The sequence below is a fragment of the Streptopelia decaocto genome (genome assembly GCF_964273445.1).
Source record: "Streptopelia decaocto genome assembly, chromosome: 5".
Taxonomy (NCBI): domain Eukaryota; kingdom Metazoa; phylum Chordata; class Aves; order Columbiformes; family Columbidae; genus Streptopelia; species Streptopelia decaocto.
This window is the reverse complement of record NC_138659.1, coordinates 13,503,956-13,520,475: the sequence shown is the minus strand read 5'-3', so window position 1 is coordinate 13,520,475 and position 16,520 is coordinate 13,503,956. Positions and strand designations below refer to the sequence as shown.

Here is a 16,520-nt window from a genome sequence, read left to right as displayed (position 1 = left end):
AATTTCCCACATGAGGACAGGCAGAAAAATTTGCTGAGATGTCAAAACTGAGCCCTGCTCTCCAGGAAGTGGATGTGAGACCAACACCTTTCAAAGCTTTGAGATAGGAAGAGAGCTCGTGTCTTGTCCCACAACTGGTTGCAATCCAGATGTTGAGGGATATAAGTGTTTTAAATACTTTGTGGAGAAATAGTTAAAGCAGGAGTCTACCAGCATGCAGGATGACTAGCTGCTATGATGGGTGGATGAACTATGCGTTTGTGAGCAGCCTGGACCAGCTACACCCTGCTGGTGAGACCACGACCAGATGCTCATCAGGGATGGGGAGATTTGGCCATGAAGGTCTGACACAGGTCTGGAGTTCCCACATCTCCGTCAAAGGGCCTTTGTGGCTAAATACACAAATTTTCGGATCCCAAAGTGCCTTATAATGTCAGGAAACCTTTCTGCAGGAGAGCTTTGTTAGAAAGAGCTAGTTGTCATGAAGTGTTTCTTTTTGAAGGTAACAAATTAAAAATAAAGAACAAAGCAGAAGTGGTTCATCCAAAACTTCCCAGATGTCTCCTTGCCTTTAGGTTTTGGGCAATTTCATGCTAATCCGTTTAGGAGAGTAGATCCGTAGCTATGTCTTCTCCTTTGAATAAGGTCCCATGGGACTCCAAATTCCTGCCACCCCCCTCACCTGATCCCTAGTTTGGGACAAACAAAGTGTTTACCTTCCCTGCACCTCATTTTCTCTGCTGATAATAATGGGAAGTGATGATTGCTGCCTGCTTTGATGAAGTCTCCTGTGATCTACAAATGAAAAACGCAGTGTAAATGCAAGGAATGTAATTATTATTATCACCAAAGAAGCTGCCTGGTGACCTCAGAGCTGGTTTATCGATTCACAATTGGTTTAGATCTAAATGGCGATGAGGCAATGTGTTTAAACATGCTGTCATGTTCTCAATATAGCAAATCCAGTCTTGGGGGACAGTAAATATTGCAAGCATGGTTAACCCATGTTTCAGGACACTGCAATGTCTTTGCCCTTGATAATCTTTTGAGCTCCAGCTGCCCCGGTGATGCTGGGGTTTGGAAATTCCCAGTCGATACTCATTCTATCATACAAGTCAAGTTAGTTTTCAGCCTATGTTTTGCTACAACGAATTGTGTACAGACCTCAGGAACAAGAACCAAATACTACTTGATATTTACGGAGAGTATTTAATTTCAGAAAGAGCCTTTGTGTATAGCAGAATCACACAACAATGAAGAGCTCCTTCCAGCCTGAAAAGTAGCTGCTACTTAATATTATATAATCACTTTACACTGCCCTTGAAAGTAGAGGGTGAAGATTCAAATGCTGCATCCTGTTAAAATTACAAGAGAAGCCCCTGTAGACTGAAAGCCATTTTCCAAATAGGAGTTTAGCTGTAATTGTGGGTCAAACAATTCCTCTTAAGTAAAAAGGTTCCCTTATTTAATGATGTGACATGGCATTGCTGTAGGGGCTTTGCTTTTCTGCAGTTTTTTTCCTGCTTCTCATTTATTAAACTAATCTGGCCAGAAGGAGAAAACAACACAACCGTGGGGGAGGGCTATAAATCTTCCTCCTTTTGAGCACAACTTCAGTTCTAAGTAAAGAGTGGTTGGGAAGCTACTTCCTCCATCAACAGGTTATTCCATAATTATCCTCTCCCAGGCTCTCCCCACCTTCCCCTGCAGCCTGTAGCTGGAGATAGAGCCAAGATCCTGGGCAGAGTGGACATACCAACATGTCCCCTGTTTCCCAGCATTGTGCAATGCCATCTCTGTTATCAGTGTCCTCAGCATCTTCCCACAGCTGAGACAAAAGGTCTGGGCTTATTTGTAGGTGTCTATAATTTGCGGGGTCCTCCCTTAGTTTGATTTGCTCTTAAATATAGGACTGGGAACTCCTGTGCAGAGTTGTCCTCTCATTGCTTTATGTTTCCTGTGCTCTGAGCGTGCTGTCAAAACAAATATTCCCTACCCTTGTTTACAGCGTTCAAGCCTTTGGCATCTCATACATCAGGCCTGGATTTCTCACAGCTCCTTATAATCACAATTCCCTAAATAAGGGCTATTAAAGGCTTTTAGCAGTCCTTTTCCTCCCAAGAAAATGAACCCAATCTCTAGGATGTGACATTCGGCTTCTTTTTGTGAAAATGGTGGTTAGAAATCCACTTAGCTGCTCGGTAATATCGGGATCATCTGTCATGAACTTCCAGCCCATCCGCTTGTAGCCAAACTGGCTCCTGGCTGGTTTCCTCCATGGATATTTAAAGACTATCATAGTATTTATCTCTCTTTCCTTTGCTATTTGTGTGCTAGATCTTCTGGCTTGTGTTTCATCCTTTTTTTCATCACTTTTCCCATGTTTCAGCAATAGGCAGTGCTTGTTCCCAAGGTTGTGGATAGAGGAGGAGATCCTCGGACAGGCTGTGCATGTCAAGACTTGGACTGTTGCATCCTACATCTGCTCCTAAGGTCCCACATAAGGTGGGGATTGGGTTTCCAGCCTGCAGACCTGGCCTATGCACCAGTTGTTTCACACCAGAGTGCAACCTCTGTGATGGAAACTATTAAGCTTAGACTGAGTTTTTTCTCCTTTAGGACCACAGCCTATTCTGGACTTGCGAGCTCTGAGGGGACAAACCTGATGATTTATCCACTAAGCCACATAGGCCCCTCAAACAGCTCCTTAATGTGAAACATGTGCTGCTGAGCCCCAGCAGTTAGTTCTCACTTCGGTTTAGCCCCTGTTTGTTCAAATGCCGAGTGCATTTGGACAACAGAGATTTTTCAGTAAGAAAAGCAGCATTCCTGGAAATCCCGTTGCTGTAAGAACATGCTCTCTCTGCTGGCACTTATTTTGACTTTGGCCTGAGTTATTTACAGAAGGTGAAGGATGTTTTGCCTGACTTTTATCTAATTATGATGGGCTTATGCAGATTAAGCATTATATGACTTATGCTATTTATGGTAGCAGAGCATGGGTGCAGCATGCAGGGCTCATGCTCAGGACTTGGGCCCCTAATGTAAAAGGTTATTTAGACCCCTGGCTCCTAGTTAGCACCAGCTCCTGTTAAAATCTGCAGGAGGAGAGCACCTAAATAGCCTCACAGAGCAATAGCACATTGCACAGCACAACAGCGCGTTGCACAGCAAACTGTGTGGGCCGCTCCTGTCGCTGGACTAATTTTAATCCACATCACATTATCGTTGGCATATTGACTCCCAATTTACCTTCCTGCATTGCTCCAGGGAGAAGGAAATGGGTCGTTACACCACCTTCCCTGGAGGTTTTAGCACAGTGATGGCTGCATCCTTCCGAGCATCCGCTAAGCCCTTAGGACAGATTAGCTCAGGGTGCTCCAGGGAAGGAGACAGGTCACCTCTGCTAAGGAACCCGGCAGCTATGCCAGCAGGATCAAGTTTTACTGAGCTCAGAAGCTCCAGGCAATATCTCACAGGCTGGTAAGCAAATGCACTTGCAGAGGTGCTGCCTGGGTGAATATGAGCTTAGCTTACTTAAAAATAACAAATCTTCTTTTCGTGTTTGTACCATGTCTTGAAGTACTAAAGAAAATAAAAACATACTTCTCGAATGCTTTGAGATTGTAAGGATGCTGCTTCTGTGCTGAGTGCCTGCAACTGTGTGGGGCTGCAATGTAGTTGGCCAAATAGATTTTCACAAAAATGTTTAACATTTTCTAATGAGGATTGTTTGGAATTTCCCATTTCATGAAAAAAAAAAAGTTCAGATTTGCCTCAGATTTGTACAGTATAGATAAGGGACATACCGTATGTATGTCCGCTGAGGATACACATCCTTTCTGATTCCTCACACCCACCCTGGTTTCCTGGGGTGCCCAACCATAAAAGTTTTTTCCATGGGCAGAGAATGGTGTGCTTTACAGCCAAACCCATCTCCATTCTCCAACCTCACCCCACCACTCCCGCCCACCTCAGCACCATACAAATGGTTTTGCTTCTCTGTATTCTGAAGCTCATTTTCTGTTTAATAAACCTCTTGATTGCCTGGCTTTTATCTGCAAAAACGTATATATTTCTCCTCATAACAAAAGATAAAGTGCAACAGCTGATGTCTGGATGCACCCCAAAAGGTCTCCCCTTACCCATGCGGATGCCCCAAGGGTTGCAGCGGTGGGTGCAGAGGAAGTGGAGCTCAGGCCATGCAATTTTTTTCACCTTCTCTACTTAAGCAAAAAATAGCTTCTCATAAATATAACCAAGTTCGGAGAAAACGTCCTGAGGCAAACTAGAAGCTCATTACAGCTCCTGAGCTGGAAATGTTTGTGTTACGTTTCCAATAAAGCACAATGTGTATTTTGGGAGTTTGGCTACGGGCAGCCTGTTCTCTACCAAACCCTCTGGCTCCTTGCAGAGGTGCCAGCTTGTCGCAGGCCGGACCGCTATGTGCTAATATCTTCTCCTGGAGGGGTCTGACGGGTGTTTCATTAGTTTAAGCGCTAATCCATGCTGCCTTGTACTTATTTGTATGGAGACCTGCTCTGCAAGAAAGCTACTTTCCATGCTCTTTCCTCTGAACAGTTAATCCACCTGCTTGGTGCCTGGCCTGGCCCACTTCCGTGGGGAACTGCTCCCTTAATTGCAAGATAAGACATGCATGGCTTAATGCCTCCAGTAAGCTCGTCTTCTTTATTCAAATCTTCCTGGAGGAGCTCAGAAAGGCAATTACCTTCCTATTTTCAGTGCCAATTCAGACAAGGAGCAGGCGTGCAGTTATTTGAATATTTTTTCCTTAATAAATAAGACTTAAGATGTAACCTTCTGCCTAACATCCCTCCCTTTACTCCACCAGCCTGTTAGGATATGGTGGGTGGAAAGTCTTCTGCAGCCTTTTGTTCAGCTCACGTTTGCTGGTGTCTATGCAGTTATCTGCTGTCAGCCCCGTGTGCTGCTGTTTCCAGACCTCTAAGACTTCTGCCTTATGCAGCTTAGTTCGTGGTGGCCCAGTTCACTTGCCTAACAAACAGCATCACACCTGATTTACACCAAGCACAAAGTAAGAAGTGACTTACCCACCAAGCTCAGAAATGCTGCTCCCCCAATCAACATTGCTTGAAGAAACACATCTTACACATTGGCACAGGAGTCATTAACGTTCCTCTTGAAATGAGGCCTCTTCTGGAGCTTTGGACATCCCCAAGAGAGAGGGTTATCTGTTTTTCAGAAGTACGCCGAGGTCTAGCAGATAAGGTGCCTGACTGAAGGCATGAAGAAGGGCAAATGCTGTCAAGCCAATATTCCTCTGGGGCCTGGAAGGCAAAGGGGTTAAGACCTGATAAGGAATCTCTCCTCTTGGAGAGCATCAGCAGATTAAATCTGACCTACAAGCAGAAGGTGCTCCTGTCTAATTGCTTGCACAGAGAAAAATTGGTCCCGAGGTGGTCCCTTCTCCACTGATTTTGTGTTAACTTTCAGCCTTTCTTATGTTCTTGTAGATGGAGCAAAAAGTCAGCAAACTTTAAACTTAGAAGCATTATTTATGGGGAAATCCCATGAAAAGCTAAGCAGGGGATTCAGCTATGGGAAAATTGCATGATTTAATAAGAAAAAGCTTTTTTAAAAAAATAAATAAAAGCAAAAGGAATATGAGGCATGGGAACACAGAAAGCAGTTCATAATGAAAAACAAGGGAAGTATTAATAACATATTTTTAACAGTGAGGCCAACGAGCCAGTGGGACAGCTGGCCAAGGGATGGGGTAAATCCAATATAATTTGGCACCTTTACATCAGGTCTGGATGCCTTTCTGAAGGATATGCAGTACCTTAGCCGTGGGCTACAAGGCTAAACAGAAGAGCTGCTGGATTATTTCTGAGTGAGGGATGGAGCATCCTGCTGGCCTTGGCATTGACTCATTTGTTTATAGTTGGTGTTGGTGACTCTTCGAAATGCATGAGTTGGAAGCTCCATGTCAAACCAGCCCAGCCTTGCTCTGCATCCATTCCAGGGGATGCTTAGGCTGGCTCTGCTGAAAAGAATCACCTCTCTTGAATTAAGTAGTGCTTTTTCAGCTGCAGTCATCTCATTGTTTACAAGCAAAACTTCCATATGTTTTTTCTAGTTTTTATTATTTTCCCATGGAAAGGAATATTTTGTAAAGAAAAAGATCTAAGCAAACCCTTTTTTTTTTTATTTTAAATAAGAGCTTCCCCCCCCTGCTAAGCTTTGGTAGCTATTCTTCCTTTAATTTAAGCAAGGCTTATATCAGTCAAAGTTTTACTTGTGCTTACTTGAGTTCAGGTAAACAGGACTAATCCTGCTTAAAACTGAACTAAGAATATCTAGACAGTTTAATGAAATGGATTAAAATTTTACCTCATATTAAACATTAACAACCTTTCTTGTTCAGACAAGCCCTAGGAGGTTGGAGCAATGTTATTCATTTACCTTCAACATCAGTAGAATTTCTTTGAAAATAAGCAAATTATGCACTTGTGCAGAAGGCAGGTCTATTAGACCTGCTTGTGCTCAGGGGAGATTTGTCTCCCTCCTTTGAATAAAAAGGGGGTTTCTTTTCTCTTTTAGATTTTACTTTACCTTTTAGTTTTTATTTTTATTTCTGAACTCCTTATTAAACCAGCACATTTCCTCCTGTTTCATTCATGATGTTTCTTCAGGGGAAAGATCAGCTCAGCACAAATTAAATGCTCCTTTATTTAATTTATATCTCAGGCTGACCTCAGCTAGCAGGACCTCACACTACACACCTGGAAACAGAGACGTTAAAGTGCGGTGGGAAAGCCAAGTTTTTCACATCACTCCCTGTACAAACTAAGTGATGGCTTTTTTTCACTTTATTCATTTTTCAGGTGAGAAAGAGAAGTCGTATTATTTCAAGTTTTGGTATGATTTTAATCACTTCAAAGCCTTCAGAAGCAGGCTGAATTCCCCTCAATTCCCATTTCTCCCATCCGTAGATGTGTGTGTACACATATTTTTGTGTTTTGGTGGTTCTGTTTCTCAACTTTCTGCTGACACGTGGAAACACTAAAAGGTGTTTTTCTTAAATAACAGCCCATTGTTCCTGCTGGTTACGAACCCTTAGCATAAAGCGAGATCAAACCCTGTGGAGTTCATGCCTTTAAACCCCGCAGATGCCGAAGACTTTGCCACCAGCAGTGAATTAGCTGGCAGCCTCACGCTTCACGTGTCTTGAAACATAGCACTGAGAGTCACCTGATGAGAGATTAAAAAAAAAAAAAAGAAAGCCTAGACGGTTATTTTCTGGGTTAAAGACAAAAATTAAATGCTACGCGAGGCTGAGCCACTATATATTTAAAGCAGCATTGCCTGCGAGCGACTGCTGTGGTGGCAGTCGGCGGCTCTCAAACTTGCAGAACAAGACTTTCTAAGGAAACCAGGAGATTTTCCCGGTGACTTCACTCCCTTCTAGCTACAGATAGGACGGGGCGGGAGTTCTTCACAACCAGTCTGATCACTACAACCCAAAAACACACATAGGTGTAGTCTGTGCCCCGAGGAAATTGTAACTCAAGACAAGCTAACGCAGGCGCTCCCGTGCTGGCTGGTGCCAGTGGCGGTGGCGCGCAAAGGTGATAATTGAAAGTTGTTGTTGTGTGGTTTCCCCCCACACACACTGAGTCAACAGGAGGTTGTTTTCTACCTCCTGCTTGCTTTGGTGAATGCGACAGCTTCTGTTCAACATTCATGTAGCTTGGTAAGTCAAGCAAGTTGGTCATCAGGGTTGTGCCAACCATCACGCAGCACCCAGGGAACAAGGGTAGGAGAGTCTGGAGGAGACAGGCTGTAGCTCCTGTCTCTGGGCTCATCTACGGACCGTATTTACAGAAGCCAGGAGGCAAGCGATTCTCTTCATTCATAAAACCAGAACTTCTCATCTGGTCTCCAGAGGTAAAGATAAACACACAGGAGGAATCACTTGCCTTTTCGGAGGAGAGCAGTGTATGAAGGCAGAGGGTGTGTAAAGAGAAATGGGAGATGGGGTAGAGAAATGCAGCTGATGTGGAGTGCTGTCTCCAGGGACAGCTGTGCTACACCCCAGCCATGGACCTGGGCTTGAGATCCACCCTCCGGTACTGCAGGACCTCAACCCAAGATGTGCTCTGTTCCACAGCTGGCTGCTGGTTTTATCTGTACAAACAACTGGATAAAAACTTCAGACACTCAAAACAAGGCAGACTCGGAGCATGAGAAAAACAGGTCTCTGCTTGCACGACGATTCTCCTCCCTCCCCCTCCCTTGATTGAGAACTTCATATTTGAAAATCATTGAGCAGAAGTACAACAAGCATTCTTGCTGAGTGAAGCTGTTTAGGTACACCGAAACACGGCTGAACCTGGGGCTTGCGTAAACCTTTCTTACCCTGGAACAAAAGACCTGCTCCCATCACAGTCAGGTGGATGCATGAATCCCTGCCTGTGAAAACACGTTGAACCAGTCTCTGTGCAAAAAAAAGACAGGTTTGACCAGAATGGGCCCTTGTGCAGAAAGGATCTGCCAGCCAGGCCTGAGCATTAAAAGCAGATGGTTGTGCTGGGCGCTCCGCAATCTTTGATTAGCATCAGCATGAGCGGAGCCTGGATTTTGCAGCACTAAAGGCCACAACCAGCACCCAGCCTGGGGCTCCAGCAACGCACCGTGTTTGCATGAACACATTGGAGTTTGTTCATCCGTCTCACTCATCCGGGACAGCTGCAGCATGCGGAGCAGCATGCAAACTGTCAGTCCCGATGTCTCCTGGCTGTTCAGCATCCCTGCTGATGTGTGTTTGCATGAAGGACCAAACAGAGTGGTGCAAGGTGCAAGCTCCTGCTGCACATGCAGACACTGCTCAGGAACCACCCGCAAAAGCAATTGCCTTGGGATCCTAGTGCTCACATGGGTTTGTTGTTTGTTTGTTTTTTTTTTTCCATTTCACCCATTTCTCTTTCACTTCCTTCCTGCCTCGCAGGAAGCGATGGCAATAGATACACCCTGCCACCGTGCTCACAGCTTGAGGTACCTACACCCCTGCTCCCTTGGTTTTCACTTCTCTGTGGGGTTTCATTGAAACGCCCATTTAATATCAGTGCTCATTCTTCCTGTAGCACCTAAACATTTACTCCGCGCTTGGCTAACCCAGAAAGGTGTCTGCAGACCATGCCACCACACATCACCTTCTCCAACACATGCCTCCAGCAGTTGTCACTCCCCTTTACTTAGTTCCCAAGCAATCAGCAGGGGTGAGCCCCAGCAAAGCTGCACCCCCCGAAACAGGCTGCTCTGCCAAGCTGCCCTAACTCACTCCAGCCTGAGAGCACGCATGGGACGGGATGGGACAGGACAGCATCAGGGAGGTGGACGGGAAGTGGAGGAGGAAACGACCATCGCTCAGGCCAGAAATAGGACTTGGCACTGCTGATGCTCAGCCCCGTGCTATAACATTCAGCCTGTTACCTCCCACCGATTTATCCGTGGCCTTTTCTCCCTCTCCCCAACCTGACCCAGACATCCTGAGCAAGGTCCCATGACTCGCTGGCCCCACAGCCACGGGCTCTGCCCTGGCTCTTATCGCCTCCTGCGCTGTTTCCCCTCTGACGCTCCTCCAAGCCCTCCTCTTTCACCCAGACATCTGTATTCCTGTTTTCTTCCAAGTAGCTGGGGGTTAAGATGCAAAGCAAACACTTTTCTTAGCGTATTTTGGAGATAAACTGGGGATTACGAGTCTGTCCTCACAGCCATTGCCCTGAAGTTAAAGTCTCACCTCTACAACACACTCAACCCCCAAACACTTTCAAATCACTCACTTTGCATTTAGAACAGGTGCGAGTTTACAAAGTTTTTCCATGCATAATAAAATATTACTACTAATTAGGATAATAATAGCAAGTGCTAGCTGAGTTCTGCTTACTTAATTTCCACCTGCTGCTTATTTGCAGTTTGATGTGGTATTCGCTTCCTGTCATGCATTCTTGCAAATTATTTCTGTGCCGCGTTATCTTGCTGATGCTGTTCACCCAAGGAGTGGCCGAAAAGCAGCTCTGTCCCTGTGTCACTGCCGAAAAGTTCATTTTCTTCTGTGGGAGGAGGAAAAAAAAAATATTAAGGCTGCCTTGTAACTGTATACTGTGCACATGCGCATATCTGAGCACAAGTTGCGGACTTGCTTTTTTCTTCTTTTCACCTTCCACCCACATCTTTGCAACCCAGAGAGCTGCAAGTTTTTTGTTCATCTGCAAAGGGTCTGTTTTTCATGGAAAAGGTGTTGTTTCAGAGCATAGTTGTGAGCCTTCCTAGGCAGGGGCTGTCCAGCACACCAAGCACCTGGGCTGTGGCTCTTCAAGATTCTATTTTATTTCAATAATATTTCTTTAAAGCTTATAATATTGCTAAAGAAAAAGGGATGCCCCCAATAAAAACAGATTTGCTCAAAGACTGGGCATAGCCAAGAGCAGTTTAATGCAAACCCATGAGTGCCCCCATCATACCCTCCCCAACCAAGAGCTGGTGGGACCTTCTCAGATGCCCATCAAAAGTGGCATCGAGTCCGTTTTATCTAGATGCCCTTGTGCATCATCAAATCCCAAAAGGTCACCCCCAACCTTCCTGCCGGGCAAGGGCCCTATTTCTCTCGCAGGGGAAGGTCAACCCAAAGGCAGAATACAACTCACACCAGGATATTTAGTTGTGTTATGAGCTTTTATTTAAAAAGCACATCTATACAGCAATAATTTCGCAGATACAAACTTCAATTTTGTATTCTACAAAAGTCTTTGAATATTCTTCTCTTTACAAAATGGAACATTACAAAAATACAGACAATTTAATATGGTTTTTTTTATACAAATGTCTCTAATTGTAGTTATTTTCATTAAAATATTACTACCACAGAACTACAATATTTTAGTTGACTATAAAAAATTAATTCAATGCTTTTTTAAGCAGCAAAATGTAAATAACACAGGTCAGGACACAGTTTATAGTCATAGTGGGTATATCTAAAATTGTTTCAGAAATAATATTTTACATAGTTAATTTTTAAGGTTTTATACATTATTTATATAATATTTATATATATAAAAAAATCATAGCTTGCTATAGTTGAAATGATAGGACGGATTCTGTAAGAAGGATGTGCAAATGGCCGTTCTGCATGCTTTGCGGGATCCCTTTGCAAACGCGCTCTGTGAAAGGGCTGCAAACCAAGAACCTGTGGTTTCCAGGCAAAAAAAAAAAAAAATAATAATAAATCACACTCGATGTAGGCACAAATGATTTACCACCAGTGTCACCGAGCAGAGCACAGGGCCTGGTACCTGCTGTGGTGTGCACTGCGGTGCCCAAGGGAGGAGAAGGAGAAGGAGGAGGGAGGAGAGGATGCACAAGCCAACTGACACCCAGGCTGGGACGTGCCGCCCAGCAGCCCGTCCCGAAACTGCAGAATAAAAAAAATTATCCCCAGGACACAGCCCCAGGGTCGTAGTGCGAACGCGTCTTCGGCAGAGCCGCTGCTACCGACTCGTGAACCGCCAGCTCCCGTGGGCACGCAGAAAATCTGCTGTGATTTTTTCTTTTGGAGGGGGGCGGGGTGGATGGCTGGGAAGTGGAGGATGCTCTTTGCATGAAGGGCCATTTGTAGGGGGGGGCTCAGGAAGGACGAACCCTCGCTGGGGAGCGAGCGGAGAGGAAGAAATGTGGCTTCTCTGTGCAGAGGATGGAGTTATTCAGCCTCACTGCGCGTCTCAGGACTGCTCGTTAAAGGCATGTAGTGTGAACCGAGACCCTTCAGAGATCTTTGACCTGGCAAGCTTCTTCTAAACTAAGTCACAGTATGGAATAGAGGAGGCAAAAATAAACTAGTATGAAAAAAGAGAAAAAAGGCAACTCTTACAAACCAATCCCAGATCTTGACTCAGTGCTGTTTCTCATATATAGTGCTATACAATTTAGTCGTGAGTTGTTGTTGTTTGTTTGTTTTTTTCTTTTTTTTTCTTGCAGGCATTGGAAATCTTCATAGTAAAAAACCCTAAGATGGCCAGCTTTCCAAAAATCCCTTAGTGTTCATTAGGCTATGAACAATTTGGCGTTCACTACAACATGAACACTCAAACCAATTGCACATCCAGAACTCCGGCACCTCTCTTTGTTTGTTTGGCTTTTGTGTTTTTCTTTCTCGTTGTCGCTTTTGACTTGGTTGACCACTACCCTTTTATCCAAATGTTGTAAGTTGAAAAGACCACAGAGTAAGACTTTACTGGTCGGGCAAGAAAGTCTCTCCCTACATTCTACTGTCTGATGAGATTTGAGAGCAGCAGGTAGTTGCTGTCAGCAGTCATTTTTTTGAAAAAAAAAATAAAATAAAATAAAATACAACACCCATCCGATTTTTCAAAGGTCTACACCATGTTGTGATGGTTATTCCGCTCAATGATGTCCACAGGTGAAAGGATCTCCTTCCGGATGGGCGGTGGAGGCAGGCAAGCCTTTGTCTTGGGCTTGAAGAGATCAGAGACATAAAACACCTGTAGGAATAAGCACAAAAGGCAAACTTAGTCACTCTGGGTGATGCTTTGTTCAAAAATTTGGTTTACAGAATATATAAATATCATTAAACTTCGAAAATAGCACTTTTTGTGCTACTGAATGCCTGCCGTAACACTGGTAGCTGTGAAATCCCAAGCACCTGCTACCACCTTTCTGTACAATATGGAAAAAGGCTCAGACCTCACAAAACACGGCATAAAAACAATTCCATTTCTCAATGCGTAATCACCGAGTGCCATAACAAAACCTCTGCTGAACAGGTTGAAAAGCCAGGAAACAGATACACGGCCCACACTCCAGTAAAATAACAAAGTTCTCCACAGGGCTGGCCTGACTCATGGTGAGTGGTTTTAGGGATGGAGTTGGTATGAAACAATTAATTTGGCCAGACATCAGGTAGGCAATTAAAAGGTTTCAAATCAAAGCTGTGTGAAAAGTTATCAGCAATGAGTCAACGGTGAGTGATGCTCTCCTTATGCCCCACCAAGGCACTGGTACAGAGCCAGGGTCTGGTCCTAAAGCCTAAGGAGAGGAGGAGCTATTCCTGACTACTTCTTCCTAAATATCCTGTGATGTAACCCCTCTCCCGGATGTGAAAAAGCCAGCACTTGGCAATTTCAGGAGGTAGCAAAACAATAAGAAACAAAGTACTGGAAGGAAACTTCTACATCCTCCCTTGGCAGCCACGGCACAAAGCTTATCAGCCCTCCAGGACCGTGGCACTTTCTCCCTTGCCAAACCTCAGCCCCATGCCAGAAGGGAAAAAGAGTCAGAGAGCACAGATCCTCTGGATGGGACAAAAAATGGTGAGGATTCGTTGTTTTCTTAGTTGGCACCAAAGCCCCAAGGTTTGGTCCTACTGCCAACTGCCTCTGACAGCCCAAATTTCCCATCTCATCTCAGACATCCTTGAACACCGATAATTCGGGCCAAGATGTGGGTTTGCTGAGCTGAAGCCAGGGAGGAGCAGCACATGGTTGTAGGAATTAGCAGCATGTTTGAATTTTCTCCCGCAGTACTCAGATGCAACATTTAAGCAGCAAAATAAATCAGGAAAGAAAAAAAAAGTCCCAGGTGCTCAAAGGAATAATATTAGTTTAGCACATCCAGGCTGGGTAACAAAGGGAAGGAGCACAGATTCTTCCCCTCTGCAGCTCCACATTTTCTAGCTACCCAAAGCCCTATGCAGCAAGTCAAGTCATCCTTGGAAACAACTTTTGCAGGTTCCTATCAGCGTGAGCAGATAAGGAACTGAGCTGAACAGTGAAGCCACTGTAAGTGGCAATTTACTCCTACAATTATAACCGGGGATGCAGGAAGCTGAGCTGTTGTTGCTTGGCTTTTATTGCTAGGTGGAAAAGCAGGGAAGGAGGTGACATACAAACCAGTTCTTTTTTGCGTGTACATGTTGGTGTCTGGCCGCCTAGTTGTATAACAGAGCTAAAGTTGTTTACAGGGCATCCAAGGGGCAGCATTTGCACCTTTGGTTAAATAACAGGATCCAGCTGGACCTACTGAGGATCACAAGCTGGAGCCTGGCCTCTTGCTGCAGCATCACAGTGTAAAAGCACATTGAACTGCTCTGGCAATGGTTTTCTTTTGGGTCGTTAATAACTGTAAAACCCCCGTTTGGCCAGCTCGGCGCATTTCTGATGCCATCTTGCTCGCTTGCCCACCTTGGAGAGCTGGATTCAATCAAAAAGATGTCCAATTTCTGCACCCAGATAGCCATGGCAAATCAATTTATGGTAGGAGATTGCAGAGTGCAAGAAGCATATGGGGATTACACCGAGCCTGGTCCTTATTTTGTACAGGAATGAGTTATGGTAGACTGTCATCCTGAGTATTTTAGCTTTTATTGTGCTGCTCACTGCTTTTCAGGGTTTAATTCAGAGACTGGGTAAGAGGTCTCGTTTCTCCTTAAACTGTATTTCACTTTAACATGGCTGGAGGTTATATAAACACTTATAGGAATCATGAAACATGATCTTCGGGGGTTAAAACAGTGTGTTAAATCCTCCTAATGCTTGAACTGTTTAACACAAAAAAGGACTAACAAATGTGCAAAGTTTTTCACTTGGATTAGCTCCATTTCCTGTAGAAGGTGCTCTCCACCCATAAAGAAAACTTGATGGCAGAAGGCTGAGTGTGTATTTTACAAAGGAAGCCAATATCTTATACTGCTACTTAACAATTCCCATTCCTTTTCATTATATTGAAAAAATCCTTAATCACGTACAGAGAGGTTAAAACAACTCATCTGAGCTAACCAGAGCAACAGAAGGAGGATATCCCTGGGACGCCTCCCCTTTTCTCCCTCCATCAGATGAGATATAAACTACACAACACATAGAGGCTGCCTACAACGCACATAAAAACTATTCGCATTTAAGAATTTGTCATCGTATTTCACCCTGGATCCAAGTCTGAATGTTTCATCAGTGGTAAGCGCTTGACACAAATGCCTTCTGCTTGTTATTTCAGGCACTGAAGGACAAACATGTCTGCTGCAGCACAACCTGAACATAAGCTCTGGCAGTCCTTGGAGATGAAACCCACAACTGGTTTCTACTGAAAAATCACAGCCTGAAAACTATGGTATTTTAACAGGCCCTGACTATCATCAGAACAGACTTATGAAGGCTTTGCTGGGGGAAGGAGTTTCTGGAATCACCCAGGGTGGGTTGGAGGTGATGAGTCTCCAGGTCCCTCCCTCTTCTTCAGGGCATCCCATGCATGAGAGCTGGATACCAGACCTGGGCAAGGACCCCCAGGATATACTAGTAATTGCTCTGATATACCAGTAATTTTAGCAAAAAGCTGCTAAACACCACATTTGATGCAAACTCCAGGGAGTCTCAAGGCGACTCTTCCCCTGTCCCTTGTTGCCACTTCCCAAAAGGGAGGAAAATCTGCTGGCCCCTCCAAGGCAATGGTTCACACCAGCAAAGCCAGGTTTAGAAGAACAAGTACATATTGCTGGCTCCTCACAAGCTGATGGAACAGGACAAGGGTTGGGTTTAAAGCCTGTCCAAATCCTAAGCTGCCACCTGAGATGTCCCCAGCCACCAAGCCATGCCTGCAAAGGCTGCAGAGACAACAGCTCCCTCCACCAACCAGCTGGGCAGAGCAGCGCAGGCTGCCCCGGGCTCGCAGGCAAACCCGCGCCTGCCTGCGAAACTCCAAGCAGCTGCTTCCCGTGTCAGTTCTGCCTCAACACAGGAAAACCAGCCCAGCATCACCACAGCCTCCCCTTCCCAGCAGAGCTTCCAGCTGCCAGAGGGACAGGACGGGAGAGGATGGCCAGCCCTGCCACTCATCCCGGTCAGGACGCATCCGGACACCCATTCCGAGCATCCGGAGAGCTATTGTCTTTCTGAAACCACCACTGGGATCCATGGACAGATCACTTGCTCCCTATTCCCCCTATATATTGCTGTTATCCCACTTCCCAAGCAGAAAGGCACAGGGAGAATTAAATACTCCCTTGTAAAACTGCCTGGCGATGTGCATTTGGTGTCTTGACAAACTCACACGATACAAATTCAGGCACCTGGACTGAGACAATCTGCTTCATTGCTCCCCACATTGCCCAGAGCCTCTGTTCCACAGGGCTGCCAGCACAGGGCTACGGCTGACTGCTGGGATAGGGAAATATTTCCAGGATTTGGAGAAACACCCTGAAAATATTGGTGTGAAGGACACAGAACCTGTGATGCTGTTGCTGTGAGCAGTCGTTACAGGACCATATCTGTGCGTACACACGCTTCTCTGGTTTTCCCTTTGAATTGCTTGCCCCTCCCGGGATATTGGCATCAGGCAATGGCAAAACCTAAAAGCTACTGCTCAGAGTTAATAATACTTCATTAAAACTTCCCAACAATGCCATTTTTGTCTTAGCTTTGGAATATTATCAATGAGTGGAAAGAACATAAATAAGCTATTTTCTCTCCTTG

The 16,520-nt window shown here is 45.0% G+C and overlaps 1 protein-coding gene across 1 annotated transcript in view; it reads right to left on the bottom strand.

Annotated features, from left to right (window-relative positions):
• Positions 1-10,698: 10,698 nt before the first annotated feature.
• PLPP3 (phospholipid phosphatase 3) overlaps positions 10,699-16,520 on the bottom strand; it is a 44,613-nt gene continuing 38,791 nt past the window's right edge. Inside the window, exon 6 of the mRNA XM_082054734.1 lies at positions 10,699-12,542. Within this exon, the coding sequence (XP_081910860.1) occupies positions 12,417-12,542 (126 nt within the window). The 3' untranslated portion in view covers positions 10,699-12,416. The remainder of the gene's footprint in view (positions 12,543-16,520) is intronic.